This window comes from Molossus molossus, unplaced genomic scaffold, assembly GCF_014108415.1.
Source record: "Molossus molossus isolate mMolMol1 unplaced genomic scaffold, mMolMol1.p scaffold_m16_p_12, whole genome shotgun sequence".
Classification (NCBI taxonomy): domain Eukaryota; kingdom Metazoa; phylum Chordata; class Mammalia; order Chiroptera; family Molossidae; genus Molossus; species Molossus molossus.
In genome coordinates this window covers 31639156-31658732 of record NW_023425347.1, presented here as the reverse complement: position 1 = coordinate 31658732, position 19577 = coordinate 31639156, and the positions used below count along the sequence as shown (strand labels likewise).

At 35.3% G+C, this 19577-nt stretch overlaps 1 protein-coding gene across 1 annotated transcript in view; it reads left to right on the top strand.

The window, feature by feature from the left end:
* The first annotated feature begins 1737 nt into the window (after positions 1-1737).
* The window catches only part of BRDT (bromodomain testis associated), a 36039-nt gene continuing 18199 nt past the window's right edge, over positions 1738-19577 (top strand). Inside the window, exons 1-11 of the mRNA XM_036256344.1 lie at positions 1738-1969; positions 2958-3095; positions 5655-5769; positions 7811-7983; positions 8626-8967; positions 11307-11435; positions 12091-12279; positions 12895-13067; positions 13359-13648; positions 13747-13860; positions 13940-14083. Coding sequence (XP_036112237.1) covers positions 1781-1969; positions 2958-3095; positions 5655-5769; positions 7811-7983; positions 8626-8967; positions 11307-11435; positions 12091-12279; positions 12895-13067; positions 13359-13648; positions 13747-13860; positions 13940-14083 — 1996 coding nt within the window. The 5' untranslated portion in view covers positions 1738-1780. The remainder of the gene's footprint in view (positions 1970-2957; positions 3096-5654; positions 5770-7810; positions 7984-8625; positions 8968-11306; positions 11436-12090; positions 12280-12894; positions 13068-13358; positions 13649-13746; positions 13861-13939; positions 14084-19577) is intronic.

Sequence of the window (19577 nt, the reverse complement as noted above, 5' to 3'; positions counted from 1 at the left end):
TCCCTCCCGCTCTATCTCAAGATAAATGCAAAAATGTCCTCAGGTGAGGATTTAAAAAAAAAAAAATGTGATCTCCAAGTCCTGGATCCAGAGGTTGGGGCTTGGGCAGTGCTATTTTTTAAATGATCGAGAAAATGTCACATCCATTAGGATGGCTACTTTAAAACAAAAAAATAAAAACAAAACAGACAATACCAAATGATGTGCAGATGTGAAGGAACTGGAACCCTGTAGAATGTTGGTGGGGATGTAAAACGGTGCTGCCACTATGAAAAACACATTACAATTCCTTAAAATAAATGAATCGAATTACCATTTGATCTAGAATTCCCACTTACACATTTCTAAAAGCAGGGTCCTGAAGAAATATTTATACACCCATGTTCACAACACTATACATAATAGACAAGAGGTAAACCAGTGTCCATCATGGGTGGATAAACAAAATATGGTACAGGCGTTGTGGAATGTTATTGAACTTTATTAAATGAAGGACATTCTGACATGCTACAGTAGGGACGAAGCTTGAGCATTATGCTAAGTAAGGTAGTCACAAAAAGACAAATACTGTATGATTCCACTTATGAGATACCTGGAGTAGTCAAATTCACAGAAACAGCAAATAGAATGTGGTTGCAAGGGTTAGGAGAGAATGAAGAGTTGTTTAATAGGTATAGTTTGTTTTGCAAGGTGAAAAAGTTCTGGAAATTAGTTGCTCAAAAATACGAATATACTTAACATGATTGAACTGTACACTTAAAAATTGTTCAAATGGGCCCGGCCTGTGTGGCTCAGTGGTTGAGCATTGACCCATGCACCAAGAGGTTGCCGGTTTGATTCCCAGTCAGGGCACATGCCCAGGTTGGGGGCCCGATCTCAGGTGGGGGGCATGTGGGAGATGGCCAGTCCATGTTCTCTCTCATTGATGTTTCTATCTCTCTCCCTTCCTCTCTCTCTAAAAGCAACAAAGAAAAAAAAAATTTTAAATGGGTCAGATGGTAAATTTTATGTTGATATGTGATTCACCACAATTTTTTTATTAAAAAGTTGAGAACTAACACCACATTAATGTAAGCAAAGATATTGGCTATATGTAACATTGATCTTTAGAAATGGACAGTTTATTTGGTAATCATACTTTGTATTTTGCTAATGTACTTGGTGTAGTACCTTTGTTCTCTGATCCTTAAAGTAACATTATTGTCTAGTTATGTTAACTACTGTCTTTCTGAAATACTCATGAAGTTTTAAAGTATTTTAGGTGTAGCAGTGTACATTAAAGAGTAGCATTTTAACACTTGTCATTTTTAAAAAATAATTGTTTTAAAATAAATAATTTTATCTAATTAGAAATTTTTTTGCTTTGCCATTTCCTTCATTCAACTAATAATTGTAGATTAACAATATACTAATACTATCTTTGACTTTGCCTGTTATTTTATTTTTCCAGAAATTTAGATTTTTTTCTGCTAAGACCTCAATTTGTGTTTTAGAAAAGCAGAAATACTGTGAAAGGTTGAAATAATCTAAATCATCCTAAACTAAGGCATACATAATAAAACAACTATAGTACTTGTATAGAAAAGGTTTGTTTGTTTAAAAATGGATTAATTTATCATTTAAAGTATCTATTACTCTTAAATAATACTTTCAGTTCCTATAGAACCATTTTAAAAATACTTTGACAGTAACTCAGTTTTTTGTGATTTTTTTGTTTGTTGTTTGTTTTTTAGGACATGTACTTGTAGACATTAGAAATCAGGATTTGAAGCAGTTGAAAATGTCTTTGCCAAGTAGACAAACAGCTGTTGTTAACCCTCCTCCACCAGAGTATATAAATAGTAAGAAAAATGGACGATTGACAAATCAACTGCAGTATCTCCAAAAAGTTGTCTTGAAGGCTTTATGGAAGCATAGTTTTTCCTGGCCTTTTCAGCAGCCTGTGGATGCCGTGAAACTCAAGTTGCCTGTAAGTGTGTCTTATAATTATATTAGTTTTACAAAGAGGAAAAGAGAAGAAAACCCTGTAAATCTCTGAAAGAAATATACTAATCTTTAATATTATAAAATAAATTTACACCTGGTTTATTCAGCATCATTGAAGTATATCCCAATGAGTATTTTTTCCTACATGACAAAGCTCATTTTTCTGAGTATTGAAATTCTTATTTTTAACAGTTTGTGTTAAATTATAGTACATGCTTTCTTGTTATAGCATATGTCACTTGACTTTTTTTTTTTAATCCTCACCCGAGGACAATTTTGCATTTATCTTCAGATAGAATGGGAGGAAGAGAGAGGGAAACATCGACTGGCTGCCACCCACGTGACCCCAACCGGGGCCAGGGACAAACTGCAACTGAGGTACGTGCCCTTAGTGGAAACCGAACCCGCGCCTCTCTGGTCCATGGGCCAATGCTCTAACCACTGAGCAAACCAGCCAGGGCTCACTTGACTTTTTAATGTGAGTTGTCATGAATGTCACCTCCATGAAGTTGCTCTTTACATTTCCTGGCAAACTGTTGCATCACACACAGAATTCAACTTTAGACCTTATGTTAGGAATTTGTATCCATCTTCTAACAGAATAGCTAAGTAATGTGTAAGATAGGTAGTAAACTATGGAACTGGATTGAACTCTGGACCTTTCAGATTTGATAAATACTAGTTAATTTTTCTTCATGCACTTTACTTTTTATTTTTGAGAATGGTTCTACTTTTATATTCTTGTGTTTGTTAGTTTTATTTATCGGCTTTTGTCCTTTGAAAAATAATGTCATGGCAATCAGCTTTGTTTCTCATTACTAATGGTTTTGGTTTCCAGATTATGGCTTTTGAAAGGTAATCTATTATCTCTAGTAACAGGTGTGCAGTTTCTTAAATTTCTTTGTATGCCAATTGTTGCAGTTCATTCATTTTTAATGCTAACATTTATAATATCTTCTTTAAAACCATAGGATTATTATACCATTATAAAAAAACCAATGGATTTAAGTACAATTAAGAAGCGCTTGGAACATAAGTATTATGTGCAGGCTTCAGAATGTATAGAAGATTTCAATACGATGTTCTCGAATTGTTATTTATACAATAAGGTATGTAAACCTTGTTATACTTGCTAATTCTATGTTGTTACTTATAGGAGGTGTGTATAAACAAGTGCGTTGATTGCAGATTTCAAGTCTTGATTACTCCTAAGGATAATGATTTTTTTTTTATCCTCACCCGAAAACCTTCTTCCATTTTTTTGTTCAGATAGAGCAGGAGGGAGAGAGAGGAAGAGAGAGAGAGACACACACACACACATCGACGTGAAAGGAACACTTCAAGTGGCTGCCACTCACACAACCCAACCAGGGCCGGGGTCAACTGCAACTGAGGTACATGCCCATAGCGGGAACCGAACCCAGGCCTCTCTGGACCGCAGGCCAATACTCTAACCGCTGAGCCAAACCGGCCAGGGCAATGATTTTTTTTTAATCCTCACCCGAGGACATTTTTTCGATCTTTTGTTCAGATAGAGTGGGAGAGAGAGAGAGAGAGAGAGAAACATCGATGTGAAAGGGACACATCGAGTGTTTGCCACCCGCATGACCCACCCAGGGTCGGGGACAAACTGCAGCCGAGCTATGTGCCCTTAGGTACGTGCCCTTAGCAGGAACCAAACCCGGGGTCTCTCTGGACCGCAGGCCGACCCTCTAACCGCTGCGCTAAATGGGCCAGGGCTGATTTCTTTGTTTTAAACCAGATTTCATCTATCGGTATTTGTTCAGTCTACTGGCTGTATTTTTGCCTGAAGAGCTGTAATGACTTATATATGCTTTAAAAAATGAAATGCTAATGATAGCTTGTTTCTGTGAGTTAAGCATTATTTCAAAATATTCTCCACCACACTTCTGCCATTTAAATATAAGACTGTAAACTTATATACTAATCTTGTTTATATTTTCATAGTATGAATCCCTGGCCATAACCTAAGAAGCCATACAAATTACTTCTAAACTTCATGACATGTTTAAGACAAGACACGTTCTCTGTTATATACCAATAGTAGTAGTTGTGTCTATGTTAATGCATTAGCCTGCTTGATAATATATATGGACATTTTGAACATAATATTCATATTTCATTCATAAAATTGGGTTTGTGTATTTATTTTTCCTCCATATAGTATTCCTGTTTCCAGGAATATTGTATCATTTTCAAGGTCTTTTGTGATATCAACATTATAAAACTCATATCCCATTTATTCAGAATCACTCGTTACTGAAATGTAGTAGAGATTTTGATTTGTTTCTCAAAATAATTATCGGTGCCACCTTATTTTTTTCTTTTAATTTTTTTCCCTTTATTGATTTTAGAGAGAGAGGAAGTGAAAAGGAGAGAGAGAAACATCAGTGAGCGGGAACATCGATTGGCCGCCTCCTGCATGCCCCTCACTGGGAATCGGGCCCACAACCTGGGCATGTGCCCTGACCAGGAATCAAACCGGTGACCTCCTAGTGCATGGGTTGATGCCCAACCGCTGGGCCACACCAGTCAGGCCGGTGCCACCTTATATGTTTAAAAGATTTAAAACTATTGCCAATGTAATTTTTAAAAAAAATCAGAACCACTGATACTCTCCAAGTACCATTGGCAACTTCATTTTAATTTCACAATTCCAAAGGATCCTTTCACATTGAACATTTAAAAACAAAGTTCAGTAGTCCGGCTGGTGTGGCTCAGCGGTTGAGCATCGACCCATGCCACTAAGAGGTCACGGGTTCGATTTCTGGTTAGAACACATGACCAGGTTGTGGCCCAGTCCCCAGTGGGGAGCATGCAGGAGGCGGCCAATTGATGTTTCTATCTCTTTCCTTCTCAATTCCTCTCTCTAAAATCAACAAAGGAAAAAAAAAGTTAAAACAACAACAACACCCTTCTTAAATAAAATTCAGTAATTCTTCTGAGCTACCTAACTTAGACATAAGTGTTTTCTACTTTAGACTTTTGCTTTGTAATTTACTTGTTTTTCTCACCAGCAAAGTAAAGCAAACGAAGACTTCTAAGCAGGCAGTTAATACCTTGAGTTTTATAGTGTTACTTTATCGTTTAGTTAATTGAAAGCTGAATTGGGACAAGTCAAATAATGAGATAATTTGCATAGCCATGAATAAGTTTTGTTTTAATCTATTTGTGAGGTAGAAATTTTAATTTCTAGCCCTGGCCGGTTTGGCCTGGAGAGACCCGGGTTTGGTTCCTGCTGGGGGCATGTGCTTCGGTTGCAGTTTGTCCCCGGCCCTGGTTGGTCATGCGGGTGGCAGCCGCTCGATGTGTCCCTTTCGCGTCGATGTTTCTCTCTCTCTCTTCCTCTCTCTCCCTCCCACTCTGTACAAAAAAAAATGGAAAAATGTCCTCGGGTGAGGATTAAAAAAAAAAAAAAAAATTTAATTTCTAATATCTTTTGTATTAGAGGGATCGGTTCGACTGTAACTCTCTAATTCTCAAGGCATCTTGGGTCCTTTTTAGAAGTTAAAGAGGTAGGGTGTTAGAATTTAAAATATGAGCTGCTACATATTATACAAAACCCAATGGATTTAAGTACAATTAAGAAGCCCTTGGTACAGTGACCATACTGTGTAACCTTATGGTATATTTTATATATTTTCTAGTCTGGAGATGACATTGTTCTTATGGCACAAGCTCTAGAGAAGTTGTTTAAACAGAAATTATTACAGATGCCACAAGAAGAACAAGTTGTGGGTGGTAAAGAAAGAATAAGGAAAGGTAAGCCAGAAAAGGTTTATGTTTTCTTTTTTGCATTTATCTTCAGATAGAGCGGGAGGGAGAGAGGGGGGAAGAGAGAGAAACATCCACGTGAAAGAGACACATCGAGTTTGCCACTCGCACGACCCAAACCAGGGCCGGGGACAAACTGCATCCGAGGTACGTGTCCTTGACTGGAATTGAACCCGGGAACCTGAGACTCTTTACCCTACGATCTAACTGCTGAACCAAACTGGCCAGGGCTGACTACTTATTTTTTGTCTCTTTCTTACTCTAGACAATATGCTGTAAAAGGACAGAGGTTGTCTGTCTTGTTCATTTTTGTGCCCCAGCACCTAGAATGGTGGCCTGACACATAGGCATGCAATAAATGTTTATTGAATCCTCTTGTGTTTCAGGTACTGTATTAGGCGATGCAAGAAATATAGTGGAGCCCTGGTCAGTGTGGCTCAGTTGGTTGGACATTCTTCCAAGCATGGATAGGTTGCTGGTTCAATTCCTGGTCAGGGCACATACCTGGATTGAAGGCTCGATCTCCGCTTGGGGGTGTGCAGGCGGCAGTCGTTCAATGTTTCCCTCTCATATTGATGTTTCTCTCTCTTCCTATCCCATCTTTGCTCTCTCTAAAAAAAAAAAAATCAATAAAAATATTGTTTATGCCCTGGCCAGTTTGGCTCAGCAGCTACAGGGTTGGCCCGCAGACCAATGAGTCGCGGGTTTGATTCCGGTCAAGGGCAGTTATCTCAGTTGTGGTTCATCTCCGGTCCTGATTGTGCAGGAGGCTGCCAGTGGATGTGTCTCTCTCACATCAGTGTTTCTCCCTCTCTTCCTCTCTTTCCCTCCCACTCTATCTGAACAAAAATGGAAAAACATCCTCGAGTGAAGATAGAAAAATAAACGAGTAAAAAAAAATTTTTTTTTTTAAAGAAAGATAGATAGGTAGATAGTGAAGACCAAAACAAAGTCTCCTTGCCTTCACAAAGCTATTTGTCCTAGTTGGGGAAGTAGATAAAATTAAGTGAATGTAAGTATTCCTCATTACACATATCTGTTTAGCTCCTGAGTTCAAAGAGCAATAATTGGGAGGATATCAAAGAATATTAGGTTGTCTGAATCCTGTTGATTCTAAAGTTTTAGTGAGTAGTGAGAACTCATAGATTGAGGAATACCAACCCTATCTTAAAATATATTCGAATTTATTTGGTTCCTGAGTTTGTTTAGCAATATTTTGGAGAGTCCAGGATATTTATATGTTGTATGTCAAAAGTGATAAGGGTGTGGTTAAGTAAGAGAAGTGGAGACTGATGAGGGTAGAAATAGAGGGTCGTTGTGTATAGGCTGGCTTGAGAAGGTTGCATTTGTGTCAAGGCCTGAAGAGAATTTTAGAATGAGCCACGAAGATGTATGTTTTCAGGCAGAGCAAGTAGTCTGCTTATGCTTAACAAATTTGAGGACAGCCAACCCAGTAGGTTGTAATGAAATAAGTGAGGGGGAAGTGTGCTAGTAAATGATGTTGGAAAGAGAGCAGATGTGAGAAGAAGGCAAAGAGATCATGCATATACTTATAGCCATTGTGAAGACTTTGGCTTTTACTTGGATAGGAAATTAGATATCATTGGGCAATTGAGCACAAGTGTCATAATCTTATTAAATTTTAAACGATCACTTTGATATTTTGAGAATAGGCTATAGGATGTAAACACAGAAGAGGGAAAGGCTCTTAGGATGCTATTGCGATAGTCCAGTTGAGAATTGATGATGCCTTTAACCAGGGTGATTATATAATTTGTCTCCAGAATGTCTGAAATTTTTGCTTATGTTTATATCTACCTGTCCATTAGTTTGAGTTTATGTCGCACATCTTTTTGAGTAAAATTGATAAGCCTACCATTAATAACAGGTTTTGATATTATATCTAAATTGGTCTAACACTATCAGCATATGCGTGGGAGGGTTTCAAAAGGGAATGGGAATGTACCATGTTTATACTAAGAAAAATGTGTTACTTTTATATTTTACTTAAATACTGACTTTTTACTAGGCACTCAACAGAATGTAGCAGTTTCTTCTGTTAAAGAAAAACAGTCTCTTAAAGCATTGGAAAAAGTATTTAAGCAGCAAGTGAGTCCCTCTGTATTTCCTGAAACATCAATTTCTCCTTTAAATATGGCACAAGGTGCTCCACCCAACTCTGCCTCACAAACAGTGGCCCAAGTAAGTTTAGTGTATCTTTAAAATAGTTTAGTGTAAGTTTGATTGTTGTGATGCCAATACCTTTTTTTAAGTTGATATGAAAATTGGTCTTTAGTGTACAGCAGTTAATCTGTTGGTCTATATACATGTTGTGAACAGAAACTAGGATGTGAGCCAAATTTTGGAGATTTCTTAGGTAGAATTTGAATTGGTTTAGTTTTTTTTTTTCATGTGCAGTATAACCTTTATTGACCACAATTTGGTGGGTCGATAACTTTCTTTTAAAGTTTGTATACTCTATGGGGGGGTGCCAATGGGGTAAAAAGGTAAAATATCTGTAACAAAAAAATAAATAAAAATTCATTAAAAAAAAAAAAAAAAGTTTGTATACTCTAGCTGATTATAGGTATTCAAAAACTTTTGGTATAACCATGACTTTTTTTTGGTTCTTCATTGGTCTCAAAGGTTTGCACAAGACAGTTCTTTGGGTGTGGAAAGAAAATATGTGAATTACTTATTTTTTATGTAAAAGAGAAATTAATTTTTACTAATATTTAATATGTGGAAGACTTGGTGCTAATAGTCCTTTCCTTTGTTTTTTAAGAAAACTGTTGGTCTGAATGTCACCTGACAGTTTTTTGTTGTTGAATGCTTTTGTTTTAGGTGACAAGGGGTGTGAAGAGGAAAGCAGATACAACAACTCCTACAACTTCAGTAGTTAAAGCGAGTGGTGAATCTTCCCCAGCACTTACAGAAAAAAACCCAGCAAAAATGCCACCTATAAAAGAAACTGTGTGGAAGAATGTATTGCCGGATTCTCAGCAACAACATAAAGTTAATATAACCGAACAATTAAGGCATTGTAGTGAAATTCTTAAAGACATGCTTTCTAAGAAGCACTTTGCATATGCATGGCCCTTTTATAATCCTGTTGATGTTAATGCATTGGGACTCCATAACTACTATGATATTGTGAAAAATCCAATGGATCTTGGAACAATCAAGGTAAGTGCCTAAAAGAATGGACTTCTTTTCTAATTATAAGTGATTTTGTCCTTGTAAAGAAATTAAAAATTCAGAAATTGATAAAGAATTAAAATCACCAATCATACACCACTTGGAGTGAATCATGGGAACACTTAAAAAATGTATCTTTTTATTTTCTTCTATTCAAGCAAATCCATGGTTCTTTACCACAATATTTGAGTTACAGTACATAACTGTACCCTCAATTTTCACTTTCTATATTGTAGACATTCATTATGTATTAAAGAATTTTATTTTTTAATTCCCACCCCAGGATATGTTTATTGATTTGATATAGAGAGAGAAACATCAAAGTGAGAGAGATACATCGATTGGTTGCTTCCTGCACGTGCCCCGACCAGGGCTGGGGATCAAAGCTACAACCCAGGTACGTGTCCTTGACTGGGAATCAAACCCGAGACCCTTCAGTGTACAGGCCAACACTAACTGCTGAGCAACAACAGCCAGGTCTGGTTTTTCTTTTAAAGACAGTTTTGTTTTATTTTTTATCATCAACATTAAGTTTATTAACATGTTACTAAATTTTGTGTTTACCCTAATCTTGGTTGTAGGTTCTTGCTTTTCATCACTCTGAGTATTTCTTGCCACTTCTTTCTGGCCTGCAAAGTTTCTTTTGAGAAATCGGCTGACAATCTTATGGGAATTCCCTTGTAGGTAACTAACTGCTTTTCTCTTGCTGCTTTTAAGATTCTCTCTCTGTCTTGAACCTTTTGCATTTTGATGATGTGTCTTGGTGTGGGCCTCTTGGTGTTCATCTTGTTTGGGACTCTGTGCTTCCTGGACTTGCATGTCTGTTTCCTTCACCAAGTTAGGGAAGTTTTCTGCCATTATTGTTTCAAATAGGTTTTCGATTTCTTGTTCTCTCTCTCCTCCTTCTGGCACCTCCAAGATGTGAATGTTGGCACGCTTGAAGTTGTCCCAGAGGCTCCTTACACTATTCTAATTTTTTTGGATTCTTTTTTCTTTTTGTTGTATTGATTGGGTATTTTCTGATTCCTTATATTCCAAATCGATGGTTTGCTTCTTGGCTTACCTACTCTACTAATGAATCTGTGTAAAGTATTCTTTATTTCTGTTAGTGCCTCCTTCTTTTCTGACTGGTCCTTTTTTATGCTCTTGAGGCCCTCACTAAGTTCGCTGAGGTTCTCACTAAGTTTATTGAGCATCCTTATAAGCAGTGTTGTGAACTCTGCATCTGTTAGGTTGCTTACCTCCATTTTGTTTAATTCTTTTCCTGGAGTTTTGTTCAGTTCTTTCATCTGGGACCTGTTTCTTTGTCTCCTCATTTTGGCTGCCTCCCTGTGTTTGTTTCTGTGTATTACTTAATGAGAGGTATGGGGCTAGCTGAGACCAGGTAATGCTTGTTGGAAATTGTAGGAAATTGTTTTATGTGTAAGTTTTGCATTTCTTCAATTACAGATGAGGTCTGGCATGTTGCATTTGTTTATTGGCCTTTTATATTTGTTTATGAATTGTTCATTAATTCACATTTTGCACAGCAGTCTAAAAGATTTTCTTGTCTGGTTGTTTTTCTTTTTATAGTGTTATAGTATCTACCTAATTGGCTACTCCACATACTCATTCTTATATATACTTTATATGCAGTTACCTAAAAATATAACGCATGCTGATATGTTTTTTCTGTTCATGTTTTAAGTAATTTCATTCCTAGAACAACTTTAATATAAATCTTACACTTACATGTTCACAGTTGGTTTAAGGAATTATCGTTTCACTGCTTTTCTATGATCAAACTTGTCTATCCAAGATTATCTGAAAACATCTTGTTTTCTTGCTGTTGTGATTTTGTTTCTGTTCTTTTCAATATATTTTTATTGATTTTTTTTTTTTTTTGGAGATTAAGAGAGGAGAGGAGAGAGATAGATAGAAACATTGATGTGTGAGAGAAACATCAGTCGGCTGCCTTCTGCATGCCCCTTACTGGGGATTAAGCCCGCAACTCGGATATATATCACAACTAGGAGTCAAACTGGGACCTCTCAGTCCATGGGATGATGCTCAGTCCACTGAGCCACACTGGCTAGGAGTCCTGTTTTTCCCTTTACTTGGAATTTCCTCCTTCCTTAACTTTACTTGTCAAAATTCATTGAATTTTTTTCAAAGTCTAATAATATGAAACAGATAAAGCAGAATTTTAACATTTGTCAAATCTGGATGATGAGTATTATTTTGGCATTTTCTGTGTTATTCTGAATTCATAATATAAACACTTAATATAGGTGCTCAAATAATTATTGAACTATGTTTGTGAATCCTTTAATTATTTCTTAATTTAGACAAAAATGGACAATCACGAATATAAGGATGCATATGAATTTGCTGCAGATGTTAGATTAATGTTCATGAATTGCTACAGATACAATCCTCCAGATCATGAAGTAGTGACAATGGCAAGAATGCTCCAGGTGAGTTGTTACATATGCTCTGAAAATGAATTTCCTCGGAGCATACTTTAGAAATTTTAGAACCATAAATCAAGAGATAAAGAGTAAGACCCATCTCCCAAGTAGTAAAGTACAATTTATAAATTATACTCTTAAAATTGGCAGGATTATTTGTTTTTTGAGGTATAGCATCCTTTAATGGCAAATCTTTTCATGAAACTGCCCTGCATATAGAGGATATTGTGGAAAATATTAGTGAAGAGGGGACAGTAGATACCTGAGATAAGGTTGACTGGAGGGTTAAGAATTTTTAGGACTGAACCACAGGACAAGAGATCCTTGAAAGAAGGTCCCCTGTATAACTTGAAAGGTCTGTCTTACCTAGAAAAAGTGAGAAAAGTTGCTAAGATTGGTAGACATGGAAGCATGGGGCCTGAATTTCTTCTTCTGGTAATTTTTATCTAGTTTCATAGAGATAAAATTGACATACAACATTGTACAAGTTTGAGGTGTACAGTATAATGATTTGATAAGTGTATGTATTGCAAAATGATGACCACAAGGAAAAACAGAATTGTTATCAAATGACACTAAAGTGTGCCTTTTGTTAAAAGGTGATAATGCTGCATTAAATAAAAAATGCAGAAAACCTTAAGAGTCTAATGTTCCATTATAGGATGTTTTTGAAATGCATTTTGCAAAGATCCCAGATGAACCTGTTGAGAGTATGCCTGTGTGTAACATCAAAACAGATACTACAAAAACCCTTGGTAGAGAAAGCAGTAGTGAAGCTTCCTCCGAAGATAACTCTTCTGGTGATTCTGAAGATGAACAAGTTCAGCGTCTTGCAAAGCTTCAGGAGCAGGTAATTGAGTGTATTGATAGACATTTTTATATTCTTTCTATGAGCTGTTGCTGCTGATCTTTTATTAAATCCTTTCTGTAGATTAAAATTGTGTATTTAGATCACTCAGCACCTGAAGCTTTATTTACATACTGGCACATCTGTAATGTTTAATAGTCTCTCCTATTAAAATACCTGTATCTTAAAATTCTGTTGTTTTCTTAACCACAGTGAGTTGATTTGTTTTGAAACCATTTATATGACATAATCTGAGATATTTTATGGAAGAGATCTTTATTTAACATTTGCTACCTTTTATGATAAAATGTTAACCTGCTCTAAGCTGAAGCCTGAAAAAAATCAATGATTAAAAACTTAAGACTACCTGGAAATGGTAATTATTCTTGGTCTGCTTTTAGATGAATATTTAAGTATTATGAGCACATGATAGTGTTTGTAATTTAATATATACTCTTCAAAATAATGAATTTGTGAAATGAAATTAGAACCTGAGGGAAATGTAATATGAAATGAATTTAAATGTAATATGAAGGATAGTATTGACTTTGAGTGCATTTTTTTCTAGTATCTTTAGTTATTTAGAGCCCTGATGTTTAACGAATTTTCCTTTATCAGCTTAAAGCTGTTCATCAACAACTACAGGTTCTGTCTCAAGTACCTCTCCATAAGCTAAAGAAAAAAAATGAGAAGTCTAAAAGAGAAAAGAAGAAAGAAAAGGTTAAAAAGAGAGATGAAAATCCAAGAAAAAAGTTTAAGCAAATGAAATTAAAGGGAAATTCCAAGAGCAAGTAAGTATCTTTTATGATGCCTTATTAAAGTAATATTATCACCCAGCTGGTATGGCTCAGTGGTTGAGCATCAACCCATGCACCAAGAGGTTGCCGGTTTGATTCTAGGTCAGGGCACATGCCTAGGTTGTGGGCCAGGTCCCCAGTGAGGGGCATACAGGAAGCAGCCAGTTGATGTTCTTTCTCATTCATGTTTCTGTCTCTCCCTTTCTTTTCCTCTCTCTCTAAAATCAATAAAGAAAAAAATTTTTTTTAAAACATTATCTAAAACAAATTTAACTTTTGTTGTAGTCAGCTAAAGAAGAGGAAACAACCAGTGTTGGCTCTGCAATCTGAGGATGAAGATAATGCTAAACCTATGAACTATGATGAGAAAAGGCGGTTAAGTTTGGATATAAACAAACTCCCTGGAGATAAACTTGGAAAAGTGGTTCATATAATACAATCAAGAGAGCCTTCACTGAGAAATTCCATCCCTGATGAGATAGAGATAGACTTTGAAACACTGAAAGCAACAACACTGAGAGAGCTAGAAAAATATGTTGCTGCATGTCTAAGAAAAAGACCACTAAAACCTCGTGGTAGGTACTTAGGTTTTTCTGTATATTAGTAGATATCAGTCTGGTATTCATTAATTTTCAGTTATGTTCACTCTTTTTTATTGTCCTAAATCACACAGTTAAGAAAATAATGAAGTCCAAAGAAGAACTTCATTCACAGAAAAAACAGGAGTTGGAAAAGCGATTAATGGATGTCAATAATCAATTAAATTCCAGAAAATGTCAAACAAAACGTAGGTGTCCGTTTTCAAATGTGCCTAACTGTGACTGTTGAAATCTACTGGCATTTTAATGTGTTTTCCTGTTTTGTAGCAGAGAAAGACCCACCATCCAAGGCTGTTATTGGAATTGGTTCCCGACTCAGTGAAAGCAGCAGCAGCAGCAGCAGCAGCTCATCAGAGTCTGAAAGTAGTAGCAGTGATTCAAGTTCTTCAGACAGCAGTGATTCTGAATCAGGTTAGCTGTCCCCTTAAGTGCACCTCTGGTTGTGGGAACATTTTTTCCTTGTAATATTGAGACATATTTTGAAGAAATGTTAGTTACTTACCCAGAACATATGGCTTGGATGCCACACCTATCATTTAATTGCATGTTGATGATCTCACTATTTTCTTGAAGAGATATTGTGTAAAATGAAACTTCATTTTATATGTATGTGACTTATAGGCTTGTACTGTTGAAAATCATTTTACTAAAGTTGGGGTAGTCTCTTAGTATATGATACCAGATTAGATCTTAATACTAGAAAATATCCAATAATAAAATGCTCATCTTATTTTTATAAGACAAAAGATTATTTGAGGACATCTTTCATTTTACTCTCCATGATATATCAAATCACTCTAATGTTGCAAAGCTTGTCCTGTTGTGACAGTATATTCTGGCTCAATCATTTGGAATTAAACCATCGTGGAAACTGTAAAGCAGATTTTTTTTTTTATTTCTATATTTTCTTCACATTGCAGTATTATCTTCCATTTATAGAAAATTGTCATTTAAATTGAGACTCTCAGTTATGCTAAAGTATCATATTACCTTCCATAGTTTATTGTCAACTATATCAAACTTAAATCATTCATGATTTCTTCGTGCTCTTTCATTGACGGTTATGTAGCTGAGAAGTAACCTCTGCCCCAAAGTCCAGACTTGGCAGTGGCATTCCGTCATTGCTCACCAAGAGGCAAATTCAGAATATACAACACTTTTGTGCCTTAAATTTTGCACTAAATTTTATTTTCAATGAGATGTATGTTTGTCGTGAAATTCAGTTCCCTTTTAAAAAAACCAAACATCTCAAACAGTATTGTCACAGCAGGTATTCCTACCGTTTGTTAGAATATCCCTTTCATTTCAGTCTGGCAGGAAGGGTCTGCTGCCTTACACTACATTCTGTCTTCACTTTTGCTTCTGTTTAGTTTGCATTTATGTGGTGCTGATTGCTGAATTTAGTTTTTACATTTCTAAAGTACATAGTGGTAAACATTTTTGTTAGAATAAACATTGTGTTGGAATGTGTCATACCAGAAAAAAATTTAATTCAGGGCTCTGGTTATACGTTATTTTCTTATATTTGATTTTTAAGCATAAAACAACACTGGAAAAACTCTTGAGTTGCATTTAGTATTTTAAATTGTAATGAGCATTTGTTATTTCATCTAATAAAGTATTTGTGGCCTAATATGTTAGAGCACTTTGTCTTTTGTTTGTAAGATAAAACTCATATTGAAACTGTTAGTTTGAATTATCTAATTATATATTGACTCCTGATCAGTAAATGCCTTGAGTATTAGAGGAAAAGTATTATAAACAAAGTGCTTCAATAAAGTACCTTAATTTTTATTTTAATTCTCAGTTTCTGATAGAATCTTCCAATATGTTGCATGAAGGAAAGAAAATGTTTATCATCCACTATGTGTTCTTAAAATGGTATATTTTTTCTGTTGCCATAGTTATATATATTTAAGTCTATTGGGGTGACATTGGTTAATAAAATTATGTACATTTCAAGCCTACAATTCTATGATACATCATCTGTATATTTATTGTGTGCCCATCACCCAAAATCAAATCTTCCATCACCACATATTTGACTCCCTTTACCCTTTACTATCTTCTCACCCCCTCTTTCTTCTAGTATATTTATTATGTTTGTCTAACTTTGAGCAGAATAACTCAACCTCAGAATTCTAATTTTAAAATACTGTGTTGAATTTTTATTTTATGACATTCTTGTTTAATGTCCTCTTTTTCAAGTAACAGACTATTTTTTAAAACATCATTTTTAAAATCAAAGTAGCAAAGTTTTATATTTCACTGCACATTATGATAGTGTATAGGTTTGTGACATAAAGGTCAGTTAGTCTTCTAAGATAGTATTAGAGATCATTATCTTTGAAATTTTCATTGCTTTATGAACATTCAAACTATACATTTCATTGGAAAACAATTATATTTTTGCTTAATAAATTAGCAAATGAAAGCAACAGGACCTTTTGTCCTAAAAATTAACTTCAACTGTACCCATTAAATACTGTAAGACTTAATTTCTAGTGTGTAAGCTAAGAACATTTTTTACTTTTCCTAAGAACAACAAAATCCATAAATAAAGGGATTATAAATTATGGAATAAATAAGCATCAGGCTGTGTCAATAACAATACCTATTATAAAAATAAGTAAAGTATCTACCATTCTTAATTATGCACATAACATTTTCAAGGAACGAACAATAAATCCCAAGTCAGAGTTTAAAGATGGGGGGAAATGGGTCTATTTACTGAGAAAAATACAATTTTTGAAAAAGAGGTGTATTGGAAAAAATTGGTCACATAAGTAAAAATTAACCAAATACAAATAAGATTTTGTAGCTTTTTTTTATCCCAGATTGTAAGAAAAACTTTATTTAGAAAGATACAGAGGTAATCGAAGTGAGCCAGCTGGGCTGTGTAGGCTTAGGAAACAAGTTACAGAAGCAGAAGGGCCCTTGGAGCTTAGAGAGGGAAAGGCAAAGTTTCGGGGCCTGGGGGGAAGGCTCAGGCGTGCTCTTGGGGTGGGGGTAGTGGGGCAGGTAGAGCATGTCAAAATTTTATACCTTTAAAATTTACTATGATTTGTCCAAAACTGAAGCTTACAGTTGGAATGTCTTGATTCCCAGAATTCTAATAAGGCCTTTGATTATTCATGATAAGAGATAAGAATATAATTTCATTTCTTTAAAATTTTATTAGCAGAAACTTTCTGAAAGCTGTGAAAAAGTATTTTCTGATACAAAGATATTCTTTGTTAATCTGTATTCTAACACCTGTCCCCATGATTTTCATAGCAACTTGATTTTATGCAGTTTCCTTAAGTCACAGTTTTTTATAATTTTTGTTATCATGGACAAACCTCTAAATTAAGTTTTTTAAATCCCTTAATATTTTTGACCCTCAAGGTTCTTATAGTTATCCTTTATTATGAGTTGACTTTCTTAATGCAATATCATTCTGTTTAGCTGTACCAAAATATTTTAAGGGTAACATCTGTGAGAAATATTACGTATTGTAAATAGTGTTAGAGTTGTTTTATCCATATTAGTAAATGATTATCTTCCATGCATTCTCAGACATTATTTTATGCACTTTTGAAAAATAGGGACTTAATTCTTCTTTGTTAAATAGGATAATGGCAGAGCAGTGACTTCCAAGGAAAGTTTTTTTTTTTAATTCTTTAAACATCATTTCAAACAAGATATTAAGTCAATTCTAAGATAGAGTTGTAATGAAATCCCAAATCTATGAAAAATATAAATGGGAAATCTGTGGGCTATAAGCAGTACTTAATTGCAAACTTCAATGTGATTTAATAAATTACATTCTTGCCCTGGCCAGTTTGGCTCAGCGGTTAGAGCGTCAGCCTGTGGACCAGAGAGGCCTGGGTTCGGTTCCCGCTAAGGGCACGTACCTTGGTTGCAGTTTGTCCCCTGCCCCAGTTGGGGTCCTGTGGGCGGCAACCACTAGATGTGTCTCTCTCTCTGCCACCCTCTCTCCTTCCTGCTCTATCTGAAGATAAATGCAAAAGTGTCCTTGGGTGAATATAAAAAAATAATAATAATAAATAAATTACATTCTTGACTGACGTTAGCATATGCAAATTTTCATGTGCAGATAAGTAAAGAAACTATTAAACATTTTCATAACTATCAAAATCTCATTATATATCAGATCAAGGATGCAAATGAGGCTTGACAAAATGAATTCCAGATGCATATATCCTATGTAAATTAGGCTGTATATGCTCAGATAAGCTATTGAAAAATATCTAATGCTGAACAGCCTTGGCTATTTTGAGTGATATAATAGGAATATAATTATTAGATCTAATCTTGTGACTAATATTACCTGAGAAACAATCAAAATGAAGTAGTTTATAGGTAAGAGGAGTGCTTTTGATTGACACTTAATAGGAAATGACTTCAGGAACTGTCTGTAAGCTTAGATACTTGATTAGTATGGAATAGAAAAATAATTTCAGGAATGTTTATAATTTCGAATTACACTCAAAGAAACTCAAAGGTCACGGCATCAGTTTTTACCTGGTTCAGACAAAGTGAATACAGTCATCCCGTGCTGCGACTTTCATGGCTTCACTCTATCACGGTTTTTTCAAATATGTATAAATACAGAATCCTGCTTTGCGGAAATTCATTTATTGCGGGAGAGTCTGGAACTGATTAACTGCAATAAACGAGGGCCGACTGTATGTCACTGGACTTTTTTGCTTTTATTGGTTTTGGTGTAATGTTCAGAGAACTTAGTTTAAGTTCTTTAATTAACAAGTGTTTCTTTTTATTTTTAATTTTTAAATAATTTTTCTTTATTGATTTTAGAGAGAGGAAAGGAGAGAGAGAGATAGAAACATCGATGAGAGAGAACATCGATTGGCCGCCTCCTGCATGTCCCCCCACTGGGGATCAAGCCCACAGCTGGGCATGTGTCCTGACTGGGAATCCATCCGGCGACCTCTTGATGCATGGGTTGACGTTCAGACACCGAGCCACACCAGCTGGGCAGCAATTGTTCTCTCAGTTATGGGTAAGATAATAAAAGAAAGAATAAAATAAAATTTCTTTTTAGTACTACAACCTAGGTCTTCTGTAGAAGTGGCAAGGATATGATCTTATTTTTTCATACAAGGGAAAAAGGGCAAACATTACCCAAGTCTAGACTTTGTTTTACCTTTTAATGGAGGATGGTTTAGTAAATGTAGGAAGTACAAAATGACAGCTTTGGAGTATCTTTGCCATTCAAGCTAGAAAGTTGAAGAGAAATGATTAGAGTTCATCATTTAAAATTTTAAAACTTTATTAGGTTCTTGTCAGAGTGTTTTCAAAGTACCAAAAGGATAAAATCGAGGACTCGGGTTTAATTAAAAATTTGCATATATTGAAGTACATACTTGAGCCTTGAATCTTATGAATAAATAGTGATACATTTTGTCTTGTGTATTTTAAATTTTTTGTTCAAACCGGGCCTTTTTGAATAAACAGGCTGTGTGAAATAGTGTTTTTTGTCCTTGGCAGTACACTAGAAGCACCTGTAGAACTTTGAAAAGTGTCCAAATCTGAACTGATTGTTGAGTAGGGCCAGGTACATGCAGTGTTAAAAGTATCCCAGGTGACTCTAATGTGCTGCCATGTTTGTAACTATAAGTTTTTTCTTTTGTGTCCCTTTTCTAATTCTAGTTAAAATGAGTTTGGTAAATGGATCGGGCAGTTTATAATCAGTTTGTTCTATATTAAAATAAGTACCAAACAGTTCAGTGAAGATTGCCAAAACATTCTTTAAAGGAAGCAAATGTTTTCATTTCAAAAACAAATTGCTTGATTTTTATCAATAGAACATGGCTTAGGTGATAAGCTTGGTTAATCATTTAACATCTCTGGACATGTCTTCTTTCCTATATGACAAGGA